The sequence below is a fragment of the Tursiops truncatus genome, chromosome 7 (assembly GCF_011762595.2).
Source record: "Tursiops truncatus isolate mTurTru1 chromosome 7, mTurTru1.mat.Y, whole genome shotgun sequence".
In the NCBI taxonomy this organism is placed as follows: domain Eukaryota; kingdom Metazoa; phylum Chordata; class Mammalia; order Artiodactyla; family Delphinidae; genus Tursiops; species Tursiops truncatus.
In genome coordinates this window covers 71,420,013-71,443,800 of record NC_047040.1, presented here as the reverse complement: position 1 = coordinate 71,443,800, position 23,788 = coordinate 71,420,013, and the positions used below count along the sequence as shown (strand labels likewise).

The following is a 23,788-nucleotide window of genomic DNA, read 5'->3' as shown; positions in this document are numbered from 1 at the left end:
TATCACGTGTAACATGTATAACACACAACAGTTCCCACACAAAAGTTTCCATCATGTAGTTAAGCAGTAACAAGGAGATTTTTAAATCAGTAAAGTGTCTCCACAAGTTAGTAAAATAAATAAGATAAATGTCATCTGCCTGCTTAAACTGAGACCCAAGGATGCAGGTACTTGAAATACTCTAGGTGGTCTCCCTAGAAGTCATTTCACAGTTTGACTACCCGCCAAGTTTCTCATGGGAGGGAGCCAATCATTGCTGCTCTTTCATTTTAGTTAAATCTGAAGACAAAAAGTCCTGTCCCTTATAGTGTTCAGAGGTGTGGGCCATCCCTTTTGCAGAATGGATGAACAACCCATACTTCTTAGACTTTGTTACCCTGGTCAGGCTAAGCTTACTTATTAATGACTAGGTAATGAAAAATCTACAATTTTGCATTTACTACTTAACCAACTTTACAAAAAATCAGCTTCTTAATCCTTTCATTTAAGCATATCTATCTATATTTAAAACAGTTTCATTTGTCAGTATTTTCACATATTAGTTTACTTAGCAATTTTTTTGGTTTTGTTTTGTTTGTATGTTTGTTTGTTTTTGCAGTACACGGGTCTCTCACTGTTGTGGCCTCTCCTGTTGAGGAGCACAGGCTCCGGACGCGCAGGCTCAGCGGCCATGGCTCACGGGCCCAGTCGCTCCACAGCATGTGGGATCTTCCCGGACCAGGGCACGAACCTGTGTCCCCTGCATTGGCAGGCAGACTCTCAACCACTGCGCCACCAGGGAAGCCCGATCATTTTTTTTTTTAACATCTTTATTGGAGCATAATTGCTTTGCAATGTTGTGTTAGTTTCTGCTGTATAACAAAGTGAATCAGCTATATGCATACGTATATACCCTCCCTCTTGCGTCTCCCTCCCACCCTCCCTATCCGACCCCTCTAGGAGGTCACAAAGCACCGAGCTGATCTCCCTGTGCTATGCGGCTGCTTCCCGCTAGCTATCTATTTTACATTTGGTAGTGTATTTATGTCAATATTACTCTCTCACCTCATCTCAGCTTACCCTTCCCCCTTCCCAGGGTCCTCAAGTCCATTCTCTACGTCTGCGTCTTTATTCCTGTCCTGACCCTAGGTTCGTCAGACCATTTTTTTTTTAGATTCCATCTATGTGTGTTAGCATACGGTATTTGCTTTTCTCTGACTTACTTCACTCTGTTTCACAGACTCTAGGTCCATCCACCTCACTACAAATAACTCAATTTTGTTTCTTTTTATGGCTGAGTAATATTCCATTGTATATATATGCCACATCTTCTTTATACATTCATCTGTCAGTGGAGACTTAGGTTGCTTCCATGTCCTGGCTATTGCAAATAGAGCTGCAGTGAACACTGCGGTACATGAGTCTTTTTGAATTATGGTTTTCTCAGTGTATATGCCCAGTAGTGGGCTTGCTGGGTCATACGGTAGCAATATTTTTAGTTTTTTAAGGAAACTCCATATTGTTCTCCATAGTGCTGTATCAATATACATTCCCACCAACAGTGCAACAGGGTTCCCTTTACTCCACACCCTCTCCAGCATTGTTTGTAGACTTTTTGACCAGTGTGAGGTGATACCTCATTGTAGTTTTCATTTGCATTTCTCTAATGATTAGTGATATTGAGCATCCTTTCATGTGTTTGTTGGCAATCTGATTATCTTCTTTGGGGAAATGTCTATTTAGGTCTTCTGCCCATTTTTGGATTGGGTTGTTTGCTTTTTTGATATTGAGCTGCATGAGCTGCTTGTATATTTTGGAGATTAATCCTTTGTCAGTTGCTTCGTTTGCAAATATTTTCTCCCATTTTAAGGGTTGTCTTTTCGTCTCGTTTATGGTTTCCTTTGCTGTGCAAAAGCTTTTAAGCTTCATTGGGTTCCATTTGTTTATTTTTGTTTTAATTTCCATTTCTCTCAGAGGTGGGTCAAAAAGGATCTTGCTGTGATTTATGTCATAGAGTGTTCTGCCTATGTTTTCCTCTAAGAGTTTTATAGTGTCAGGTCTTACATTTAGGTTTTTAATCCATTTTGAGTTTATTTTTGTGTATGGTGTTAGGGAGTGTTCTAATTTCATTCTTTGACATGTAGCTGTCCAGTTTTCCCAGCACCACTTGTTGAACAGGCTGTCTTTTCTCCATTGTATATTCTTGCCTCCTTTATAAAAAAATAAGGTGACCATATGTGCGTGGGTTTATCTCTGGGCTTTCTATCCTATTGCATTGATCTATATTTCTGTTTTTGTGCCAGTACCATACTGTCTTGATTATTGTAGCTTTGTAGTATAGTCTGAAGTCTGGGAGCCTGATTCCTCCAGCTCCATTTTTCTTTTTCAGGATTCCTTTGGCTATTTGGGGTCTTTTGTGTTTCCATACAAATTGTGAATTTTTTGTTCTACTTCTGTGAAAAATGCCATTGGTAGTTTGATAGGGATTGCACTGAATCTGTAGATTGCTTTGGGTAGTATAGTCATTTTCACAATGTTGACTCTTCCAATCCAAGAACATGGTATATCTCTCCATCTATTTGTATCATCTTTAATTTCTTTCATCAGTGTCTTATAATTTTCTGCATACAGGTCTTTTGTCTCCTTAGGTAGGTTTATTCCTAGGTATTTTATTCTTTTTGTTGCAATGGTAAATTAATTTAATTTCACTTTCAGAATTTTCATCATTAGTGTATAGGAATGCAAGAGATTTCTGTGCATTAATTTTGTATCCTGCTACTTTACCAAATTCATTGATTAGCTCTAGTAGTTTTCTGGTAGCATCTTTAGGATTCTCTATGTATAGTATCATGCCATATGCAAACAGTGACAGCTTTACTTCTTCTTTTCTGATTTGGATTCCTTTTATTTCTTTTTCTTCCTGATTGCCATGGCTAAAACTTCCAAAACTATGTTGAATAACAGTGGTGAGAGTGGGCAGCCTTGTCTTGTTCCTGATCTTAGAGGAAGTGTTTTCAGTTTTTCACCACTGAAAATGATGTTGGCTGTGGGTTTGTCATATATGGCCTTTATGTCATATATGTTAAGGTAGCTTCCCTCTATGCCTACTTTCTGGAGAGCCTTTATCATAAATGGGTGAATTTTGTCAAAAGCTTTTTCTGCATCAATTGAGATGATCATATGGTTTTTCTCCTTCAATTTGTTAATATGATGTATCACATTGATTGATTTGCATATACTGAAGAATCTTTGCATTCCTGGGATAAACCCCACTTGATCATGGTGTATGATCCTTTTAATGTGCTGTTGGATTCTGTTTGCTAGTATTTTGTTGAGGATTTTTGCATCAATGTTCATCAGTGATATTGGCCTGTAGTTTTCTTTTTTTGTGTCATCTTTGTCTGGTTTTGGTATCAGGGTGATGGTGGCCTCGTAGAATGAGTTTGGGAATGTTCTTCCCTCTGCTATATTTTGGAAGAGTTTGAGAAGGATAGGTGTTAGCTCTTTTCTAAATGTTTGATAGAATTCGCCTGTAAAGCCATCTGGTCCTGGGCTTTTGTTTGTTGGAAGATTTTTAATCACAGTTTCAATTTCATTGCTTGTGATTGGTATGTTTATATTTTCTATTTCTTCCTGGTTCAGTCTTGGAAGCTTGTGCTTTTCCAGGAATTTGTCCATTTCTTCCAGGTTGTACATTTTATTGGCATGTAGTTGCTTGTAGTAATCTCTCATGATCCTTCGTATTTCTGCAGTGTGAGTTGTTACTTCTCCTTTTTCAGTTCTAATTCTGTTGACTTGAGTCTTCTCCCTTTTTTTCTTGATGAGTCTGGCTAATGCTTTATCAATTTTGTTTATCTTCTCAAAGAACTAGCTTTTAGTTTTATTAATCTTTGCTATTGTTTCCTTCATTTCTTTTTATTTTTGATCTGATCTTTGTGATTTCTTTCCTTCTGCTAACTTTGGGGTTTCTTTGTTCTTCTTTCTCTAATTGCTTTAGGTGTAAGGTTAGGTTGTTCATTTGAGATTTTTTTTGCTTCTTGAGGTAAGACTGTATTGCTATAAACTTCCCTCTTAGAAATGCTTTTGCTTCATCCTGTAGGTTTTGGGCTGTCATATTTTCATTGTCACGTATTTCTAGGTATTTTTTGATTTCCTCTTTGATTTCTTCAGTGATCTCTTCTTTATTTAGTAGCATATTGTTTAGCCTCCATGTGTTTGTATTTTTTACAGCTTTCTTCCTGTAATTGATATCTAGCCTCATAGCGTTGTGGTCAGAAAAGATACTTGATATGATTGCAATTTTCTTAAATTTACCAAGGCTTGATTTGTGACCCAAGGTATGCTCTAACCTGGAGAATGTTCCATGAGCACTTGAGAAGAAAGTGTATTCTGTTGTTTTTGGATGGAATGTCCTACAAATATCAATTAAGTCCATCTTGTTTAATGTGTCATTTAAAGCTTGTGTTTCCTTATTTATTTTCATTTTGGATGATCTGTCCATTGGTGAAAGTGGGGTGTTAATGTCCCCTACTATTATTGTGTTACTGTCGATTTCCCCTTTTATGGCTGTTAGCATTTGCCTTATATATTGATGTGCTCCTATGTTGGGTGCATAAATATTTATAATTGTTATATCTTCTTGGATTAATCCCTTGATCCTTATGTAGTGTCCTTCTTTGTCTCTTGCAATAGTCTTTATTTTAAAGTCTATTTTGTCTGATATGAGAATTGCTACTTCAGCTTTCTTTTGATTTCCATTTGCATGGAATATCTTTTTCCATCCCCTCACTTTCAGTCTGTATGTGTCCCTAGGTCTGACAGTGATCTTTTTTTTTTGACACTGATCATTTTTAATGGCTACTTCAATATTACATTGAGCTCATATATCATAAAATACTTACCCATTTCCCCACCACTTGGCAATTGGGTAATAATGCTATTATAATTAGTGAGTGCTTTAGAAATATTTTCAAAAACATAATCTTTGTTTTAAAGGGTTTCGTTAAGAAAAATTCCAATGATTAAATTACTGAGTCAAAGAAAGTCAACACATTTTAACTTACCAAGCTCCGAACAAAACCGTCTGGCTTCTGAGAAACTGTGCAATGCCTGATCAGATGTGTAACAGTGGTCCCTGTACTGAATCCACTGTGACTTATTCCCTTTTACTGCTGGACATCTTGATGAGTATGTAGGAGAGGACACCTCTTTAGCTGTAAAAATGTTAGACATAACTGTGAAAATGCACAGAAAAAAATGACTGACTTTTAAAATCTCATTAAATGTCACTGACACTGTGGTTGACACTGTGGCTCCTGTGGGTAAGAAGCATTCAACTCAATACACATCGGAGAGAGCTACAGCCCACACTTGCATTCTTGTTAGTTTTTGGGATACCATTTTTAAAACTGAGAATACAAAGGAAAGTACTTAGCCCTCTAAGATGAATTTAGACTAAAGTAAAAACAGTTGGAAAGACAGACTAGGAGAAGAAGAAAAGACAGCCTGGGTAGACCTGTAACTACTTTGAAATAATAATTAAAATTCTTTATTTCTTTGGATTCCTTTTTATAGTAATAATAAAAACGTAGTTGTACCTTGCCACAAAAAAAAAAATCACACCCACAAGTGAAAATTTGGTAATTTGTTTACAAAGCACAACAGATCAGCACAGCAAAATCTGTCTCAAACAAAAGAAGTGTAGCTTCGCAGCTCTTAACAATTCCCCTTGTTTCCATTTAAACTCTTTAATTTTTAATTGTGCTGTGTAACACAAGAAGCCTGTGTAATGAAGCCTGTGCCCCTTAAGACCATTGTTAATTCCAACAGAAGAGAGTATGAGAACTGGAAAGTAAATTGCTGGCATCCTGTTGGTGGGGTACAGATTATCTGAATCAAATATCTGACCTCGTATGGCCAGTAATCTCAACCCAAACCATTTTTCTGTATGCATTATGTATGGTCTGCATATCCTTCAGTCACTGAAGGCCTCTTCTGCTTTTTTATCCTTGTCACAGTTTGGTAGAATTCTTTTTATTTATGATCCCTATGATTCCAGAAGAATGGCTGCTGTCCTTTCCTTCTTCATCAAGAGACTTCAGGATGGCTCTCCATTCCTCCTTCTGCTTCTCTATCCTCTGTTTCTCCACCTGGGCTTGTTCTTTTTTGAAATCCAGTTATTTGATTGGCTTCTGCCTCCATACTTCCCACTAATGCCACTAGTTTGAGTTCTAAGTCTTCCTTCAGTTTGACAATTGATTACTCCTGGGTAAGTTTCCTAGTTGCAGATGACGTTTGGTCATCTGCAAATTCATCTGCAAAGTGTGTAAGACTTGTGACAATTCTTCATTAATGCTGCTGGAGGAGGAAGACGGTATTAGCAAGCTCTTGATTCTACCACATTGTGAATATAGTTTCTTTGCCAAAAATATACAGCTGACTACTCCTTCATTGCACAGGCAGTAATGTGTGTTGCTTCATTAGATGCAAAACATGTTGAACATTGGCTACCAATGCATGGCTAGGACAAGTGGACTTTTATGAATGGGCTGGCTTAAAAAAAATTCTTCTTACACTGGGAACATATGGAAATGCCTTATCTTCAAAGTTTGTTTGTTTCTAGTCCAGGCTGCAACTGGGCTGTTTTAGACTGCATACATTTTCTTTCCTCACTGTTCTTCATGAAGTTTTGCTTCCAACTCTTGCACTGTGGTAAGTTTGTTATATTCCTCTCAAGAAGATTCAACTTTTTTGAAAGGGGTAAAATACACGCAACATAAAATTTACCACTATAACTATTTTTAACTGTACCGTTCAGTGGCATTAAGTACATTCACATTATTGTGCAAACATCACCACCATCCAGCTCCAAAATTTTTTCATCTTGCAAAATTGAAACTTTGTTCCCATTAAATAATAACTCCTCATTCCTCCCTCCTCCCCGCAACCACCATTCTACTTTACGTCCCTGTGAATTTGGCAACTCTATGTACCTCATATAAGTGGAATCATACAGTATTTGTCCTTTTGTGACTGGCTTATTTCACTAAGCATAATGTTAATGTCTTCAAGGTTCATCCATGTTGCATTATGTGTCATAATTTCCTTTCTTTTTAAGGCTGAACAATATTCCACAGGATGTACACAGCACATTTTGCTTATCCATTCATCTATCAATGGACACTTGAGTTGCTTCTACCTTTTGGCTATTGTGAATAGTGCTGCTGTGAACATGGTTTTACAAATATCTGTTCGAGTCCCTGTTTTCACTTGTTTTGGGTACATACCCAGATGTGGGATCGCTGGATCATACAGTAATTCTATGTTAAATTTTTTGAGGAGTCATCATACCATTTTCTACAGTGGCTACATACCATTTCACATTCCCACCAGCAATGCACAAGGGTTCCAATTTCTCCACATCCTCACCAGTACTTGTTATTTTCTTTTTAAGATCGAGTATAAGTTTGCACTTGTATTCGTTTCCCAGGGCTGCCATAATCAATTAGCACAAACTTGTTGACTTAAAACGACAGAAATTTATTCTCTCATAGTTCTGGAGACTACAAGTCTGAAAATAAGGTGTTAGCAGGGTTGGTTCTTTCTAGAGGCTCTGAGGAAGGATCTGTTTCATGCCTCTCTCCTAGCTTCTCGTGGTTGCTGGCAATCCTTGGCTTGTAGCTGCATCACTGCCATCTCTGCCTCTGTTATCAAATGGCCTTCTTCCTGTGTGTCTGAGTCTCTCCTCTTATAAGAACACCAGTCACTGGATTTAGGGGCCATCCTAATCCAGTATGACCTCATCGTAACTAACGACCTCTGTAAAGACTATTTCTAAATAAGGTCACATTCTGAGGTTCTGGGTGGACATGCATTTTGGGGAACACCATTCAACCCAGTACATCACTGAATTTGTGTTTGAGCTGTTTTCATTCTCCTTTATCCTATAAAGTCTGTTTCTCTAACACAGATGTCCTCTCCATTTCTACATACTTTATCATATTTCTCATGTATTTCAATTGTTTTTCTAAAAGATTAAATTTATTTTCTATACCTAACAACTAAGATGTCAGTTCTTGATTGTGTCTTTATTCCTCATTCTCTATATCATTCTCCTTTTCTTGTATTCACTCGTATATCTAGATAAGGTGTTCACATTTTCTTCTGCTTAAATCCATTGAAATTCCAAATGTTAAATCTTCTCTTGAGGATTCTTCAGAACAGAAAATATGGTAAGCACTGAGAGAACCAGAAGCTTCAGATAACCACATGGCCACCATCTCGTGGCCTGCCCAGAGCGCCTCTGCAGCTTGTGTTGTAGGTTCTTGTGCTCTTCATCATGATTCATACTCCACCCACCAGGGACGACCCCAGGTCCAGTCCCTGATGGAAGGGGCTCTTTCCTTAGATTTTAACGATCCTATATGTTTGGAAAACATTTAGTTACACAAAACATTTCTTTACTATAGAAACTCTTTACTATAGAAACTTTCAGAGCCATCAATATGGTAAATCATAGAGGTATTTCCCAAATTTCTATGCTGTAGAACCCTTTTTTAAAAGAAGCATCTCAGCCTTTGAAAAACATTGCTAAGTGAAATTAAAATTCACAAATTCTAGAGTAAAACTCATCTAGTGACAGAACAATTGAAAGTCTTTGAGAACAAATTCCCTGAATGGGCATATCATATTTGTTTCTCTTCACAAAGTATCAAAAGTATTTTGATAGGACTTGTGAATAAACCTTATTTAAAATATACAAAAAGTTCCTTTGAGTATTTAATCATGTGCATAAAATAAATGTCACGTTTCAGTAAATATACAGTTATTTGAAATCAAGTCTTACATTTTGTAGGTTTATAACAAATAGCACCATCCTTAACAGAGTTGCATTTTTCATGTTTCCAAATTCCTTTTGGATCCAAGACAACACAATTTCCAGCAGATTTTTTATCTTTCCATGGGATGTAGTCAAAGGCACTTCCATCAGACCATTCAAAACTTGATTCACTTCCCTGTGTTAAGAATAATAGAGATAACTTGAATTCAGATGTATGACTTCAAAAAGAACATTAAGAAGAACATGCATGGAGAGAGAGGCATGGACATATATACACTAACAAACGTAAGGTAGATAGCTAGTGGGAAGCAGCCGCATAGCACAGTGATATCAGCTCGGTGCTTTGTGACCGCCTGGAGGGGTGGGATAGGGAGGGTGGGAGGGAGGGAGATGCAAGAGGGAAGAGATATGGGAACATATGTATATGTATAACTGATTCACTTTGTTATAAAGCAGAAACTAACACACCATTGTAAAGCAATTATACCCCAATAAAGATGTTAAAAAAAAAAAGAAGAACATGCATGCTATAAAAAATACAGGGATGGAGTGTTAATTATTTGCTTACAAGTATTGTAGATCTGGACCTACTTGTAAAATCAGGGATTTATTTTTGATGCATTGATCTGAGACATTTGCTCTGGCATAATTTAAATAGGACTTTAAAGTTAAAGACAGGGTTACTATATCTCTAGATTTGTTTTTTTTGTTTAAAGGATGAGTTTATATAACACTTGAAATTAGATGACATGCAAATGTCTTCCATTTGTCACAATTACAGATTTACAGTCTCAACCTTCACATTATTCTAAATATTGTCTTTTATGTTTTATAGTTTTGTGGTTTGTGTCTCTGGCTAGATTTTTTCATATTACAGAAGTCATCAACCAGCAGGGGTCTGGAAGAGAAAAATACTTCCCAAGAAACTCATACGGGAAGATTAGTTTTGACTTGTCCTCGATTCTATAATCCTAATTTGCCATCCTTTTATTTTCCCCACTTTGTTCTAAAGATTATTTAAATTAAGCCTTCAATTCTAATCTCAATGGATGTCTATTCTTTGTATACTAGACATCATTATCAGTACATGAATATACTAATTAATAGGGTTCGAATAGTGGTACAAAAGATGTGTTTACCTGCAGAAAATTATTTTCAAATTAGTGTTAATTTCTAGGGGGAAAGTGGGGAGAAAATATACATCTATTAGTCCTAATGTTAAGAGTTTTACTTGGCACCTTATACAGTATAAATTTTGTGCTAATAATCCTCTATTAAGGAAAACATTATCACCCCAATTTTACAGATGAGGAAATAAGCTTGCAAAGGTTTAATAACTTGCTTGTGATCACCCAACATGTAAACAGAAGACCTGCCACTCGTATTGGAACTCAGGTTTTTCTGATCCTGTGCTATTCCCTTTTCACCAGCTCTCCAACTGGTCTATCCCAAATAGGTTACAGGGGTGTCGTTGAGACATTAATCTACTAAGCCCTTGGGATGGCTTGGCAGTGCCCAGGGCAGCTGCAGTCCTGGCCATTTGCCTAGATCACTCTATAAATATAATTTTCCATTTGCTCTATGTTGTGAAAAGATAGAAAGCACTATGGGATGCAAATGTAATCCGAGGACTTAATCTGATGTTATACTTTGAATTAATATCTTATGCTCAGATTTCCAGCCCTCTAACATATTTGGAAAATTTCTGGAAAACAAAACAAGACTTACATCGTGACTTGAGAGCCCAACCCATAGTGGAAATCCATCGCGCTTTACGATATCTTCCAGAAAAAGCTGGCCATTTTGGTCATGAACACTTGCCAAATGACCTCCACTTTGAGAACATGTATTTAATGCTTCATACCATGTTACCCTTTTTTGAATAACATTATAAATACCACCTTCATGTGGAATAAACCGTGGCAGAGTAGTATTATAGTCTTCCTTGTAGTCAACTGTAATATTTAAATTAAAAGTGTTAGTGATTAAATTTAAATTATTCAAAATACATATTTTGGGTAAGGTTGGACATGCAATCATTTCAAAAGTTAAATAAAACTGGGGCATCCCTGGTGGCACAGTGGTTGAGAATCTGCCTGCCAATGCAGGGGACACGGGTTCGAGCCCTGGTCTGGGAAGATCCCACATGCCACGGAGCAACTGGGCCTGTGAGCCACAATTACTGAGCCTGCGCATCTGGAGCCTGTGCTCCACAACAACAGAGGCCGCGACAGTGAGAGGCCCGCGCACCGCGATGAAGAGTGGCCCCCACTTGCCACAACCAGAGAAAGCCCAGGCACGGAAACGAAGACCCAACACAGCCAAAAATAAATCAATATTTAAAAAAAAAACTTCCTCCCCTGAACCCTTGGATAGCCTTGATCAGATACTTTAAAAAATAAATAAAAAATAAATAAAACTGGGCCTCTTATTAATAAGGGAGGTCAAATGCATACTTTCTCTTATAGCCACAGCATATATAATAGGCTCTTAACTATTACAATTGTCTGAGTGATTAAAAAAAGGGATAATCATTGTCTTTTATTTAAGGAGCTCACATATTAGTTGGGCACAGAAAACAACACCACCTGAAATGAGGGCAAAACAATTAACCACTAAAATATGTGTGACTGACTAGAGAAAGAAAGAGTCATCTGAATTAAGGGAGTCAGAAAACCTGCTTGATAAATTAGATCTCCAGACTTTAGATTAGATGAAATTAGGACCAAAAAGAAATAAGGTAACCAGAAAGTCAGCTAAAAACAAACAACAGTAATAACAAAACCACAATGATGGTATTTCAAAAGGACACAGAAGCCAAGTAAAAGAGCTCCCAATGGCCAAATCTGAAACAATTTGAGCAAAATATTAAATAATATAGTCTATTAGATTATAACCCAAAGTATAAAATAAATAACCATGAGCCTGTGCTGATATAAATAAATGACGAAATAAATTTTTTTTAACGGGAGAGGATAGACAAATCTCCTGTGTAGAATTCCAAGTAACTTATATAGATACTTCCCACCTCAGGAAGATAGAGAATAACTCTCCATTCCACAAGTAAGGACTGAGTATGGTAACTTCCTTACAAAGAGTATGACATGGAAAGGGGGAAGAAGAGTAACTCTGCAGTGGAGAAAGCTAATGAACGTTACCTAGACCCAGGTGATCAAGGTTAAAATGAACAGTGGTAAGTAAGTCATGCTGACAGAATATACCCTTCACAGGATGTGATGAGAATGACATTTTACCTCTGTGTTTTTTTCCCTAAACCCCAAACCCATAACCCCAGTTTAATCATGAGAAAAACATCAGCCAACCCAAACTGAGGGACATTCTACAAAACACATGACCAGTGCTCCTTGAAATTGTCCAAAAAAGCAAGAAAATCTGAGAAACTATCACAGCTGAGAAGAACCTAGGAAGACATGAAGACCAAGTGTAACGCAGTATCCTGGATGAATTCCTGAACAGAAACCAACATAAAGTAAAAACTAAGAAAATCTGAACAAGGTATGGACTTTAGGTAATAATAATTTACCAACATTGGTTTATTTGTTGTGACAAGTGTACCATACTAATGTTAGATGTCAACAACAGGGGAAACTGGTTATGGTATATATGGGAATTCTCTGTAGTATCTCTGTGACTTTTCTGTAAATATAAAACTATTCTAAAATGAAAATTTTATTTAGAAAGGAAAGAAAAAAGAAGGTAGAAGACATCATGACAGGAAAAAAAACCATAAATAAAGGTGCAAATGAGAATGGGTATACACTGTACATGGGACAGTGAAGAGATCAGCGTGACAGGAAAAGATACTTACTGAACCAAAAATGGGGAAAAAAATGGAGACTGAGAGAAAGCCTAGAATTTTAGAAGAGACTCTGGTTTCTAAAAAGTCTCAAAAGCTTACATGAACTCAAAACAATTAATAATAGGGAATCCCTGGAGATTGTTGATGGAAATGGTGCATCAGAAAGTTATTCTGCAGGACTGTGAAGGGAGAAAATGGGCCTGGATGCAACTGTGATGGGCTCCATGTTAGCAGAGGACTTAGAGCAGAATGGCCATAGGAACAGTTTTTAAGCTGTGAAAATTTAAAAACTGACATGCATTTAAAAATACACGTATTTAAGGAATTAGGCAAGGTTGAGAGACATTCACTTTCGGCCTGTAATGTCAAAACTCTACCCAAACACACTTCCTTATTTATAGAAATCTTATCCAGCCTTCAAGCCCCAATCAAGTTTTTCCTCCTCCTCAGTACATTCTTTGTTTTCATTATTCCTGTTTTCATTGGTCTCTTTTGACTTCCCAACAAATGTAAGCCTGTACCAAATAACCTAAGACTAACCTGCATAAAACAGTGATAAACATTTAATGCTGTCTCCCCAACTACATTTTATTCCTTGAGATCAAGACCATGACACCAGGGAGTGTGTCTTTTCCTTCCTCTGTGACGTCTACAGCGCCTCTCATAGGACTGAATACAAGGGAGCCACTCAAAAAGTACAACTGCATGATTCCCGCTAGTGAAGCTAATGACTTTACATTCTCTTTCCCTGGAGTAGAAACCCTACATTAGCATACTTACCCATTTCAATTTTGCAAGCCAGAATGCTGTGCTGGTGAAAGTAAAGTATGTCTTCAACAACATTGAAGGTTTGAATATCCCAGAAACCATCAGTATTCAAGCCAGCAAAAAACTTGTCATTTTTTACAGCTGGTCTTCCTGATCTCCAGTGTGTATATGACAGCGTGGTCTTATCAGACCACATGAGAGAATTATCTAGAAAAGAAACACTTTTTTCTATGCTTAGAGATTAAATCAAGACTTGAGTTACACTTATGAGGTTAATATTTCAAACTCAACTAATTTTCTTTCTTCTTTCACCACCTTCTAAAAGGTTGTATAATTATGTGTATCCCTCTAAAATATTTTCTAACAGTAAACCATGCTTATTTTTAATATAGAAAGTACACATTATAAACATGAAAATTAATATTTATTTATCATTCTACCATCCTGAAATAACTTTACATTTTGTTATTTTTTTCATCCAATATTCATTTTTTCCTACATGTATGTTTAATTGTAATGGAAATTAACACAATTATTTAATTCAAAAAATTAACATATATAAAACTAGTGATAGAAACCTCTTCTCTGGACCTAAACTGTGCACAATTTATGTCAATTGATTTTTGACAAGGGCGCCAAGACAATTCAATGGGGAAAGAATAGTTCCTGGGACAACAGGATATCTACATGCAAAAAAAGTGAAGTTGGACCTTCTCCTTTCACCATACAAAAAACTCAAAATTGATCACAGACCTATATGTAAGAGCTAAAACTATAAAACTCTTAGAAGAAAACACAGGAGTATGTCTTCACGAGCCTAGGATAGGCAAAGTCGATAGACACAAGTGATAAAATAAAAAATAGACAAATTGGGCTTCATTAAAATTTTTAAAGTTTTTGTGCTACAAATTATACTACCAAGAAAGTGATGAGAGAAAATATTTACAGATCATTTCTTTGACAAGGGACTTATATCCAGAATACATTAAAAAGTGCTTAAAACTCAGTAATAAAAAAGACAAATAATTTAAAAAATGGGAAAAGGATCAGAATATAGATTTCTCCAAAGATAACATACAAATAGTCAATAAGCACACGAAACGATGTTTAATATCATTAATCAATAGGGATATGAAATAAAAACCTCAATGAGATACCACTTCGTACCCACTGGAATGGCTATAATCAACATAACAGATAAAAGCAACTGTTGGCATGATATGGAGAAATTGGAACCCCTAATGGACAATGGTACAGCAGCTTTGGAAAACCATCTGTTAGTTCTTCAAAGAGTTACACAAAGACCCAGCAATTCCACTCCTAGGTATATACCCAAGAGAAACAAAAACATATATCCACATAAAAACTTGTACATGAATGTTATTCATAATAACCAAAAAAGTGAAAACCTAAATACCCATCAACTAATGAATGGATAAATAAAATGAGGTATATCCATACAATGGGATATTATTCAGCCAAAAAAGGAATGATACTTGCTACAGTGCCACATGCATAAACCTTGAAACCATTATGCTAAGTGGAATAAGCCATTCACAAAATAGTCACATATTATATGATCTCACGTACATGAAATACCTAGAGTAGGCAATCTGTAGAGACAGAAAATAGATCAGTGGTTGCTGAGGGTTGGGAGAGGGGATGGGGAATGAGGAGGGACTGCTAAATGGGTATGATGTTTCTTTGGGGGACAGCGATAGTTGCACAACCCTGTGACTATACCAAAAGCCACTAAATTGTACACCTTAAATGGCTGAATTGTATGCTACGTGAATATACCTTACTAAAGTTTTTGGTAAAACAAGTTGCTAGGCCTATTAAAATTATGAATTGGTATGAAGAGTGATGTCATTATTACCTACACATACTCCTTGTTGTCCTGGTTATTTCTTCCTTTCACTGATTACCGTCTCCCAAGGCATTCTACCTAAACATCTGCCTGCAGCCATGATACACAAGGAATCTGGTACATGTGATTTGGTTCTTGCTTGCTGCTTTATCTCACCTCATGTCTTTGAGTCCCTCTCTCCCTCTCCCCCAATGTTAATAAAGTTACAATTTTCTGGCCCATGCGACGGGCAATGGTATATTTCTAAAGCTGTTATAACAAAAGAGTCACTTTTTCACTTGGCTTGAAATATCTCTCAGTTGACACATGGCTTCTCTTAGTAATTTCTATTCGCGGCCCTACTTTTGAAGAGTCAGAACTTTAAAAAAAACCAGAATCCTTTGTATAGGTGGTATATACAATTAAATAATATTTAAGCATATTTAAGTGATAAAAAACCACTATGGATATAAATTAAGCCAGTAAGAATTAGTTTTAAGCCAAATTTACTGTTTGCTGGAAATATCTTTCTATATGTCTCTTATATGTCTGTATATTTTAATAGAAGTTTTGTTACAACTACATCTTATAAAAGAAGTTAAGATGATTAAAAGAAAGCCTACAGATCTGAAAATGCTTTGCAGAATACAGAATACATTTTCAGTTGTTTCTGATAATATAACTAACAAAGTACAGCAAAGGGTACAATTGAAATCTCTAACTATATCCTGGGTATAGTTTCTGTTGCTCCACATGGGATCACTGTTTCCTCAGTCACTTTCAGGTAAAGTCTGGGAACTTTCTACCTAGTTCCTCTCCATTTTCTTCCATTCTTAAATTTAAGAGTGTTCAAGCATCATCAGAGAAAAGAATTGGGCATCTAAGTCCTACCATGATGAACTAATCTTCAGCTGGCAACCCAAGTCTTACCCATTACTTGATAGCTTAATTTTTGTTAACTCATCTGCAAGCCATAAACATTTAAGAAAAACCTGAGTAATTCTAAGAAAGAGACAGGTTAGATAGCAAAGAGAAGACTATTTTTAAAATGGTCAGATTTGAGTAATTAAGTTTCTTTGCCTACCCTACCTCTAGCTATCATTGTCCTGTGCCCCTTATTAAGCCCCTTTTTTGGGGTGAATGTATGATTTTAATGCTTTATGCCCACACAGTGATTTTTTTCTAATTCCAAAACTTTATGATTTTCAGGATACCTCTAATTGAGTATCTTTCTAAATTGGTCTTACTTCCCCTATTATTAGAGTCTGTGCTTTAAAAAAAATTTCATAGCAATTATATCTTGAATTTGTGGCATTTGCAATCTCAAATATTCTATCCCATTGGCAGACTATGTGTCTCATTTTTGTAATGTATACCCCAAGCCAATGATATAAAACCAAAGATGCAACATTAGTAGAAGTGTATTTCTCTTCTCACTCATCCCTATATCTCTTACTTTACATAGAGATATAAAGTAAGTATTGGAGATTTATGCAGGAGTGCAGTCATTTTAGTTAGTCTTGTACTGCTAGGAGGGAGGGTGAAGAAAGGAAATTATTTTCCACCATTTAACTCTAAGCTTGGTGGTAAAGGCATTTTAGTGGCAGAGCAGAGACACAAAAACTGTCTTGGTATTTGTATTAAGTTATGCTAAGTGCATAATTATAATTTTGTATACTGATTAACATATACTCTGAAGAATATACTTTCACAGCTTGATAAACAAGTAGTTTATAATGAACTATGAATATAAATAGTGAAAAACAGTAGATTTACAACTTACTTTCATAAGTTATACCTAACATGACCCATGAAGCCATGTAATGGTAGCGTAGAAGCTGCTCAAGAACAAAGTTATTCTCTTTTTCATCTCGAATACTCAGAATATGTGATTTTGGATCTGTTAAATAAAAAAGAGTCAATAATTTAAATAATTAATTATTTAGAACACTTTGTTTGATAGATTTAGTCATTTTTATTTCCCAGTTTAACACACTCCAAAACTTAAACAATAGTAGAAAATAAGAAAGACATATAAATCAAAACTATCTTGTTGTACTAAATGAATAGGTTAAAACATTTTCAAACTTTTTTTTTTTTTTTTTCCTTGCGGTACGTGGGCCTCTCACTGCTGTGGCCTCTCCCGTTGCGGAGCACAGGCTCCGGATGCGCAGGCTCAGCGGCCATGGCTTACGGGCCCAGCCGCTCCGCGGCATGTGGGATCCTCCCGGACTGGGACACGAACCCATGTCCCCTGCATCGGCAGGCGGACTCCCAACCACTGCGCCACCAGGGAAGCCCTTTCAAACGTTTTGATCTTCAATTTGGTCTCACAGAATAGTGGAAAACTAGTAGCTGAGAGGAGAATTTGAAACATTGATTCACTTCCCTTTTCCCCATTTAAGGCTTATTTTGAGTTGGTACAAATCCACCTATATTAATGACACACTGTCAAAGACTATAATAAATAAAAACCTCTTAGATGGGCTAAAAGACAGACCTTCCTTTTCCTTAGCGATGACTGTTATAACAGGATTTTAAAAGTTTAATATTTCCCAAAGTGTGTTCCTCGGAAAAGAGCTACATTGAAAAAAACTTTACAAATTTTGGTTAACCAAAAGTAAACTAGTTCATTCATGTCAGTATTTCTTAAAGTATATGCTAATGCACATTTGATAATGTTTAAAAGGAAGTGAAGATGTGTGGTATTTCTCACCCTTGTTCTTTAACTAAGGATCTTTTTCTTTACAGAACATCTCAAGAGTAGTGTTCCACAGAACACACTTTGGGGAATAACGGTTTGACATTTTCCATAGGAACTTCCTATAAAGTTGATGGGTCCATTGTTCAAAAGTCACAAATCCTCAGTGGATCTCATAGGAAATATCTGGAGAGTCCTGAGAGCTGAAAGTATGAAATGTGTATTTCTTTTAAGCAGAGCTGCTTCTTTCTGGCTTATCTAAGTTTTCAACTACTCAAACTGGCCTATTTTCTCTCTGCCCACAGCCTAACTTGATTTAATATCCAGCTCTCTGCTCTCTAGTGTCATTTCTTTCTCTTTTTAAGTAGAACCCATTTATACATCTAAAGAGAGACTAGTTCCCTAATGGATGGGTAAGAAAGGAGATAACTCCTATACTTTCCATTTTAACTAAACACAAATTTTAATACTTTGTCATTGATAATGTAGAAATTAGGAGAGGAATATTTTTGAGTTCTAGTTACTAGCGCTAATTAGAGATATTTATTGAATATAATACACTCAGATGAGATTTGTTTACTAACGAGCACAATGCAACATATAATGGCCATACAACATACTCACTCAGTGTCTGGCATTGAGAATGAACTTCATCTCGTGTCGTCACTATATATCTATTCTTTGTTATCATGAAATTGTAGCAAGAGTTCTCAAATGGTATCCATGGAGTATTTAGAACAGGAGACGGACATCGAACACTGTTAACTGGTTTGACCTCTTTTTCAGTCTCATCTAGAAAAAGAATTAATGGTAAGAATTCTAACTTCAGATATAAATGTTAAATCCTGTTCATCATATTTAGACTTGATTTGTAGGAAATATTCAGGAAGCCAAGAAATAATAGCCTGGTGATGCTTGTTCTGTTTATGCTCAAATAAAATGTGACCTCTTAACCGGCTTTCTGTAGGAAGGAAATTACTTAATACAATTTTCTTTTCCCTGATGTGGAATGAGTAGAAGAATGTGGAAAATGAGGTGTTATTAGGTTAAATGCAGTTTCTGTCTTCCTGCATCACCAAACTTCTAATACAAGGGGCCACTTCAGAGAAACTATACAAACATAATAAGAGGCACCTAAATATGACTTTGAGAATTCATCTTCAATTTTCTGGTTACTGATACCTTCTCTAACTTTAAAAGAATATTTTATGAAATACTTGATGTTCTAAATAAGTTATTGCTTTAACCAAAGCAAACAGAAATAATTTAAAATCTGACATCTAGAAAAATCTGAATTCAGCATTTCTTTTTCATTTTATGAAAAGGCCACAGATTCAAAAAGATGCAAATAGAGATATGCTCTATTCAAAGCCAATCACACTGATTCAACACATGGTAGAGACTATGCAATATTTCTCCCAGCTCACAGCAACTCCCTTTGTGAAGTAGTGTTTTTTCTAACCACAAACCCACAAATGTGGGCCCCTGGAAGCTGTAAAACCACTTTCCTCCGACTGGGCTAGAGACGGCATATCTGACTTAAGTTGAGTCTATCAGATTCTCTCTTTCAATTCTTTTCAGATTTGAAAAATGGAATTCAGAGATAGTCAATTCATCTCCAGTTACGGCTAAAATTGAAAGCTGCAGAGCTGCCATGTTTCACCATGTGCAGAGAGAAGCAGGAAGTGCAGAGAGAAGCAGGAAGTACATAAAGAGAAGAGTGCAGATCCACTGAGAGAAACAGAAAGGAGGGGTGCAAGACAGCATCTCTGGCTTTGAGATCCCCTCTCCTCGGGAGGCTCAGCTCTACCCCCATTTCTGAGGATCTAAATTTTCCTTTGGGCTTAAGCTAGCGTGAGCTAATTACTGTTAGCAACCAAATGAATCTTAACAGTGACTCATAAAAGAAATGTTACGCATTGATGATAAGAATTACAAAAGAATTCCCACAAGTGTAAGTTTTCCATAAGAATATAAACACAAAATGTATGCAAAATGAGGCTAACAAGGACTTAAAACTCAAAGGTCAATTACTATCGTCAGGTGACAAAAATAAAGATAAAACATCTAAAATAACAAATTAATGACAAAATATTTAACATATAATAATTCTCCTCAAATACAAATTTTCACAACAGATTTTGTTGTAAAAAGGACATGATTATAATTACTTTATAATTTTAAAACCAGATTTTACAAAACCATTTCCTCAAAATTCCACTACTCATGAGACTGATAACAATTTAAGAATTAAAATATTTGAAATTAGCATACTTCCTGAATAATAGCAAATAGCGCCTGGTTGATTATTATCGCAGTCAGATGTTTTCCAGAATCCATCAGTGTCTAATACTACACAGTCTTCAAGTTGTTCATTATTTTCTGCCCAGCGACTAAATTGAAGATGTTTCCCATCTGACCAACCAAAGTTGAGTTCATCCTGTATGGAGCAGAAATATATCTTAAGTGGTTACACTTCATGTTATCCCTATTGTATGATTTTGACCCTTGTGGTCGATCTAATAATTTTTAAATTTGTTTAATTTTATTTATTTATTTTTGGCTGTGTTGGGTCTTCGTTGCTGCACACGGGCTTTCTCTAGTTCTGGCGAGCTGGGGCTACTCTTCATTGCAGTGCGTGGGCTTCTCATTGTGGTGGCTTCTCTTGTTGCAGAGCATGGGCTCTAGGCATGCAGGCTTCAGTAGTTGTGGTGTGTGAGCTCAGTAGTTGTGGTGCATGGGCTTAGCTGCTCCGTGGCATGTGGGATCTTCCCAGACCAGGGCTTGAACCCGTGTCCCCTGCACTGGCAGGTGGATTCTTAACCACTGCTCCACCAGGGAAGTCCCCAATCTAATAATTTTTAATTTTATCTTATGTTTAGCACATATTTACACAGCACTTACTACATACCAGGCATTGTTTTAGGTACTCTGCAAATATTATATAATCTTCATAACAACCATACGAGATAGGTATTATTATTATATCCATTTTACAGATGAGAAAACTGAAGTCATGTAATGTGCACAGTCACACAGAATGTAAACCACAGTGCTGGGATACAAATCCAGGCCGTTAGGCCCTGGAGTCCATGGTCTGAACCATTATGCTTTGCTGCCTCACACATAATTGGAACCATTGGTTGTTGGAAATCAGAAAGCTAAAATGGAGTGAGGACCACTGTAAGCTCTGATTAACTTAGAGATAATATGTAGTAGTGGAAAGAACACAGGCTTTAGAGCTAAGCATACCTAGTTTTGAATTCCAGTTCGGTCACTTGTTAGCTTTTGATTGTGGCATTACCTTGCCACTTTTCCATCCCTTCATCTATTAAATGGATGTGACACTTAATCTCATGGGGTTGGAATTAATGGGGTAACGTGTAAGACACATAAGTCAGTGGCTATCTGGTACACAAGAAGAGCTACAGAGACGTCAGCTCCCTTCCTCTTAAACCTTCAGGCCCTGTGGATCTCACGCCACCCTTTTCACATTTGTCTTTGAAGAGAAACGTCCTTATTCACTACATTCTATTGTGCGCTAGAAGTCTGTGAACATCTATCTTTACATCCTGACAAGGGCCTGACCACCCACCTGTCTTGAGAGAGGCTTTACAAGGTAGGTACAGATGTGCAGGAGATGGATTGTGAAGTACAGGCCTGCCTGAGTTTTCCTGTGGTGCTGCCAGAGCACCAGCCCTTCCACACTGACCCACTGAGCTATGCTTTCCTGAGGCCTGGGGCAATTTTGCATCACTGGTTTATTTGGAATATTGGGCCAAAGGCCACACACAGTCTCACAGTCTCCTTAGTGAACCCAAACTAGCAAATGTGGCCAAACCTCAACACCACCAACTGTTTCATTCAGAAGTGTTCTCTACCAGTGTTCCAGTTGTAAACTTATGGCCAGTTAATCTCTAAACCAAGTGGCCTCAAATGTGGCCCTTTGCCCCTGTGATGTTGCCTGTACTGAGTATTACCCTGGATTCCTTCCCTCTTGTTGCACTCCCAACTAACCCAGGTCCCTGGGCCTTTGGAACTTCTGTTCCTTGTGGATAAGTCATCCCACTCCCACCATCTCTTTACTGAACACTAAATCTCTTTATTAAGACTGTAAGTATCTCTTCACTAAATTCTAGACCTTGATTGATCTTGATTAAAACCTGTCTTTTCTAATAGAATAAGTTCCTTTCAGCATCCCCAAGGGAAGGCTGCTTGTTTTTTTTAGTCTCAGATATCACAGAGCCATGAGAATGAGGTAGTGGGTATTTTTATTTCCTTCAGTCATTTCCTTTGAGGTTTATGCCCTTCTTGTCTGACATTCACTGAGGTCTTGGCAAACTCCCAGAGTCCTTCCGTCTCTCTGACATTCACTTTGGTCTTGGCCCCCTTGCTCCTTCCTGATATTTACTAAGGAGGTGTCCCATGCCCTGCTCTGTCCTCCTGGTCCTACCACTGACTTAGGGACGTCTATGTTCATGTGGATGACTCACCCCGTTCCCAAGCCTTCTTGACTTCCTCTTCTTCTATGGACTTTCACTTCTATGTACTCGAGTGACCTGCTCTCACAGCCACACTCCAGACCTTCTATAACCCAGAACTGCTGCACTGCAGACACTGTAAACATGCCTCGGTCCAGACCAACATCATTTCCTGCATGAATGTCTACAAGAAACTCTAACTGGTCTTCTATCTCTGGACTGCTCACTTCCTTCCCCAGCTTCTGCCCAGCATAGTTTTTCTCAAGTCAAAATCTGATATTGTTACTACCATGTTTAAAATCTTTCAAAACCTTCCCATTGCTTTCAATGTAAAGTTGTATTTACTTACACTCTGCCATGTTCCAAAGATTTCAGGCAGCTCATGAAGATACAAAAGAAAGAGCTATGTAAAATTTAATATGTTAAAGAGCAAAAGGGAAAAGAAAAACACAGGTGATGACTGAAAATAGGATAAGAAAGAAGACCGAAATCATCAAGTGGGGAAATAAAGTTACAAAACTGTATGATCCGAAGTGCCTTAAAAATAAATTCGTGTACATAGAAAAATAACTTGAAGGATATATACCAAATATTTAAACCACATTTATCACTAGATACTGGAATTATAGGTGATTCCAATTTTATTCTTTTAATTTATTCTAACTTCATGATTTTTCTCCAGCGACAATACTGCTTTTGTTTAAAAAGGTTTAAGGTGGTTAAAACTAGGAAATGTGATAACTTAATTACCACCCGCACAAGAGACACAGTGATGGGTTTCACATAATGCCAAACACAAAAGAGAAAGGAAGTAAAGCAATGTTATGAAGGAATTGATACTGTGAGGTCTAGGGAAGCAGTTCAAGCTGATAACCTGGCTGGACCTGAGGGTACATTTTAAAATCCAGAATTTTGGAGAAGCTAGTCTTCAAGCAATTTCTAAATAGTGCTTCTTTAATTGAGCTTCTGACAAATGCTGGTGGTAGTAAGTCCACAGTTTGTCAAAGATAATGTTTACTTCTGAGTCTTAAGTTTTAAGTTTTTCATCCATTCTCCAGTTCAACTTGGGGTTTGCGCAAGGACTTAACTTGTCTTCAATCGCATTTTCTCCATGCAGCCCTAAAACCATCTTGGTATACTGAGGGTTAGCCTACCATCTACATAACTCAGGTTTGCTTCATAATGCAATGGACACTTCTTTCCTACTCTCCCAATTACCTTCCCTCCGAGAGTGGATTAGGTATACTGGTTCAGGTGACACTTATCTAACTAGGGCTTTACAGGTCACACACTGCAGAGACGCAGGAAGCAAAATTCACATCACAATCTTTATAAATAAGTGGCACCCCCA

The 23,788-nt window shown here is 37.0% G+C and overlaps 1 protein-coding gene and 1 pseudogene across 2 annotated transcripts in view; both read right to left on the bottom strand.

Moving 5' to 3' along the window:
- Positions 1–23,788, bottom strand: part of LOC101316502 (lymphocyte antigen 75) — a 131,487-nt gene that overhangs the window by 41,867 nt on the left and 65,832 nt on the right. For both annotated transcript variants that reach the window (XM_019922515.3, XM_019922513.3), the window contains exons 26-32: positions 20,231–20,396; positions 18,581–18,748; positions 17,039–17,155; positions 13,419–13,613; positions 10,547–10,773; positions 8,825–8,993; positions 5,043–5,192 (exon numbers count right to left, since the gene is read on the bottom strand). In XM_019922515.3, the coding sequence (XP_019778074.2) occupies positions 5,043–5,192; positions 8,825–8,993; positions 10,547–10,773; positions 13,419–13,613; positions 17,039–17,155; positions 18,581–18,748; positions 20,231–20,396 (1,192 nt within the window). The remainder of the gene's footprint in view (positions 1–5,042; positions 5,193–8,824; positions 8,994–10,546; positions 10,774–13,418; positions 13,614–17,038; positions 17,156–18,580; positions 18,749–20,230; positions 20,397–23,788) is intronic.
- LOC141279220 (centrosomal protein of 57 kDa pseudogene) lies at positions 5,874–7,477 on the bottom strand (annotated as a pseudogene).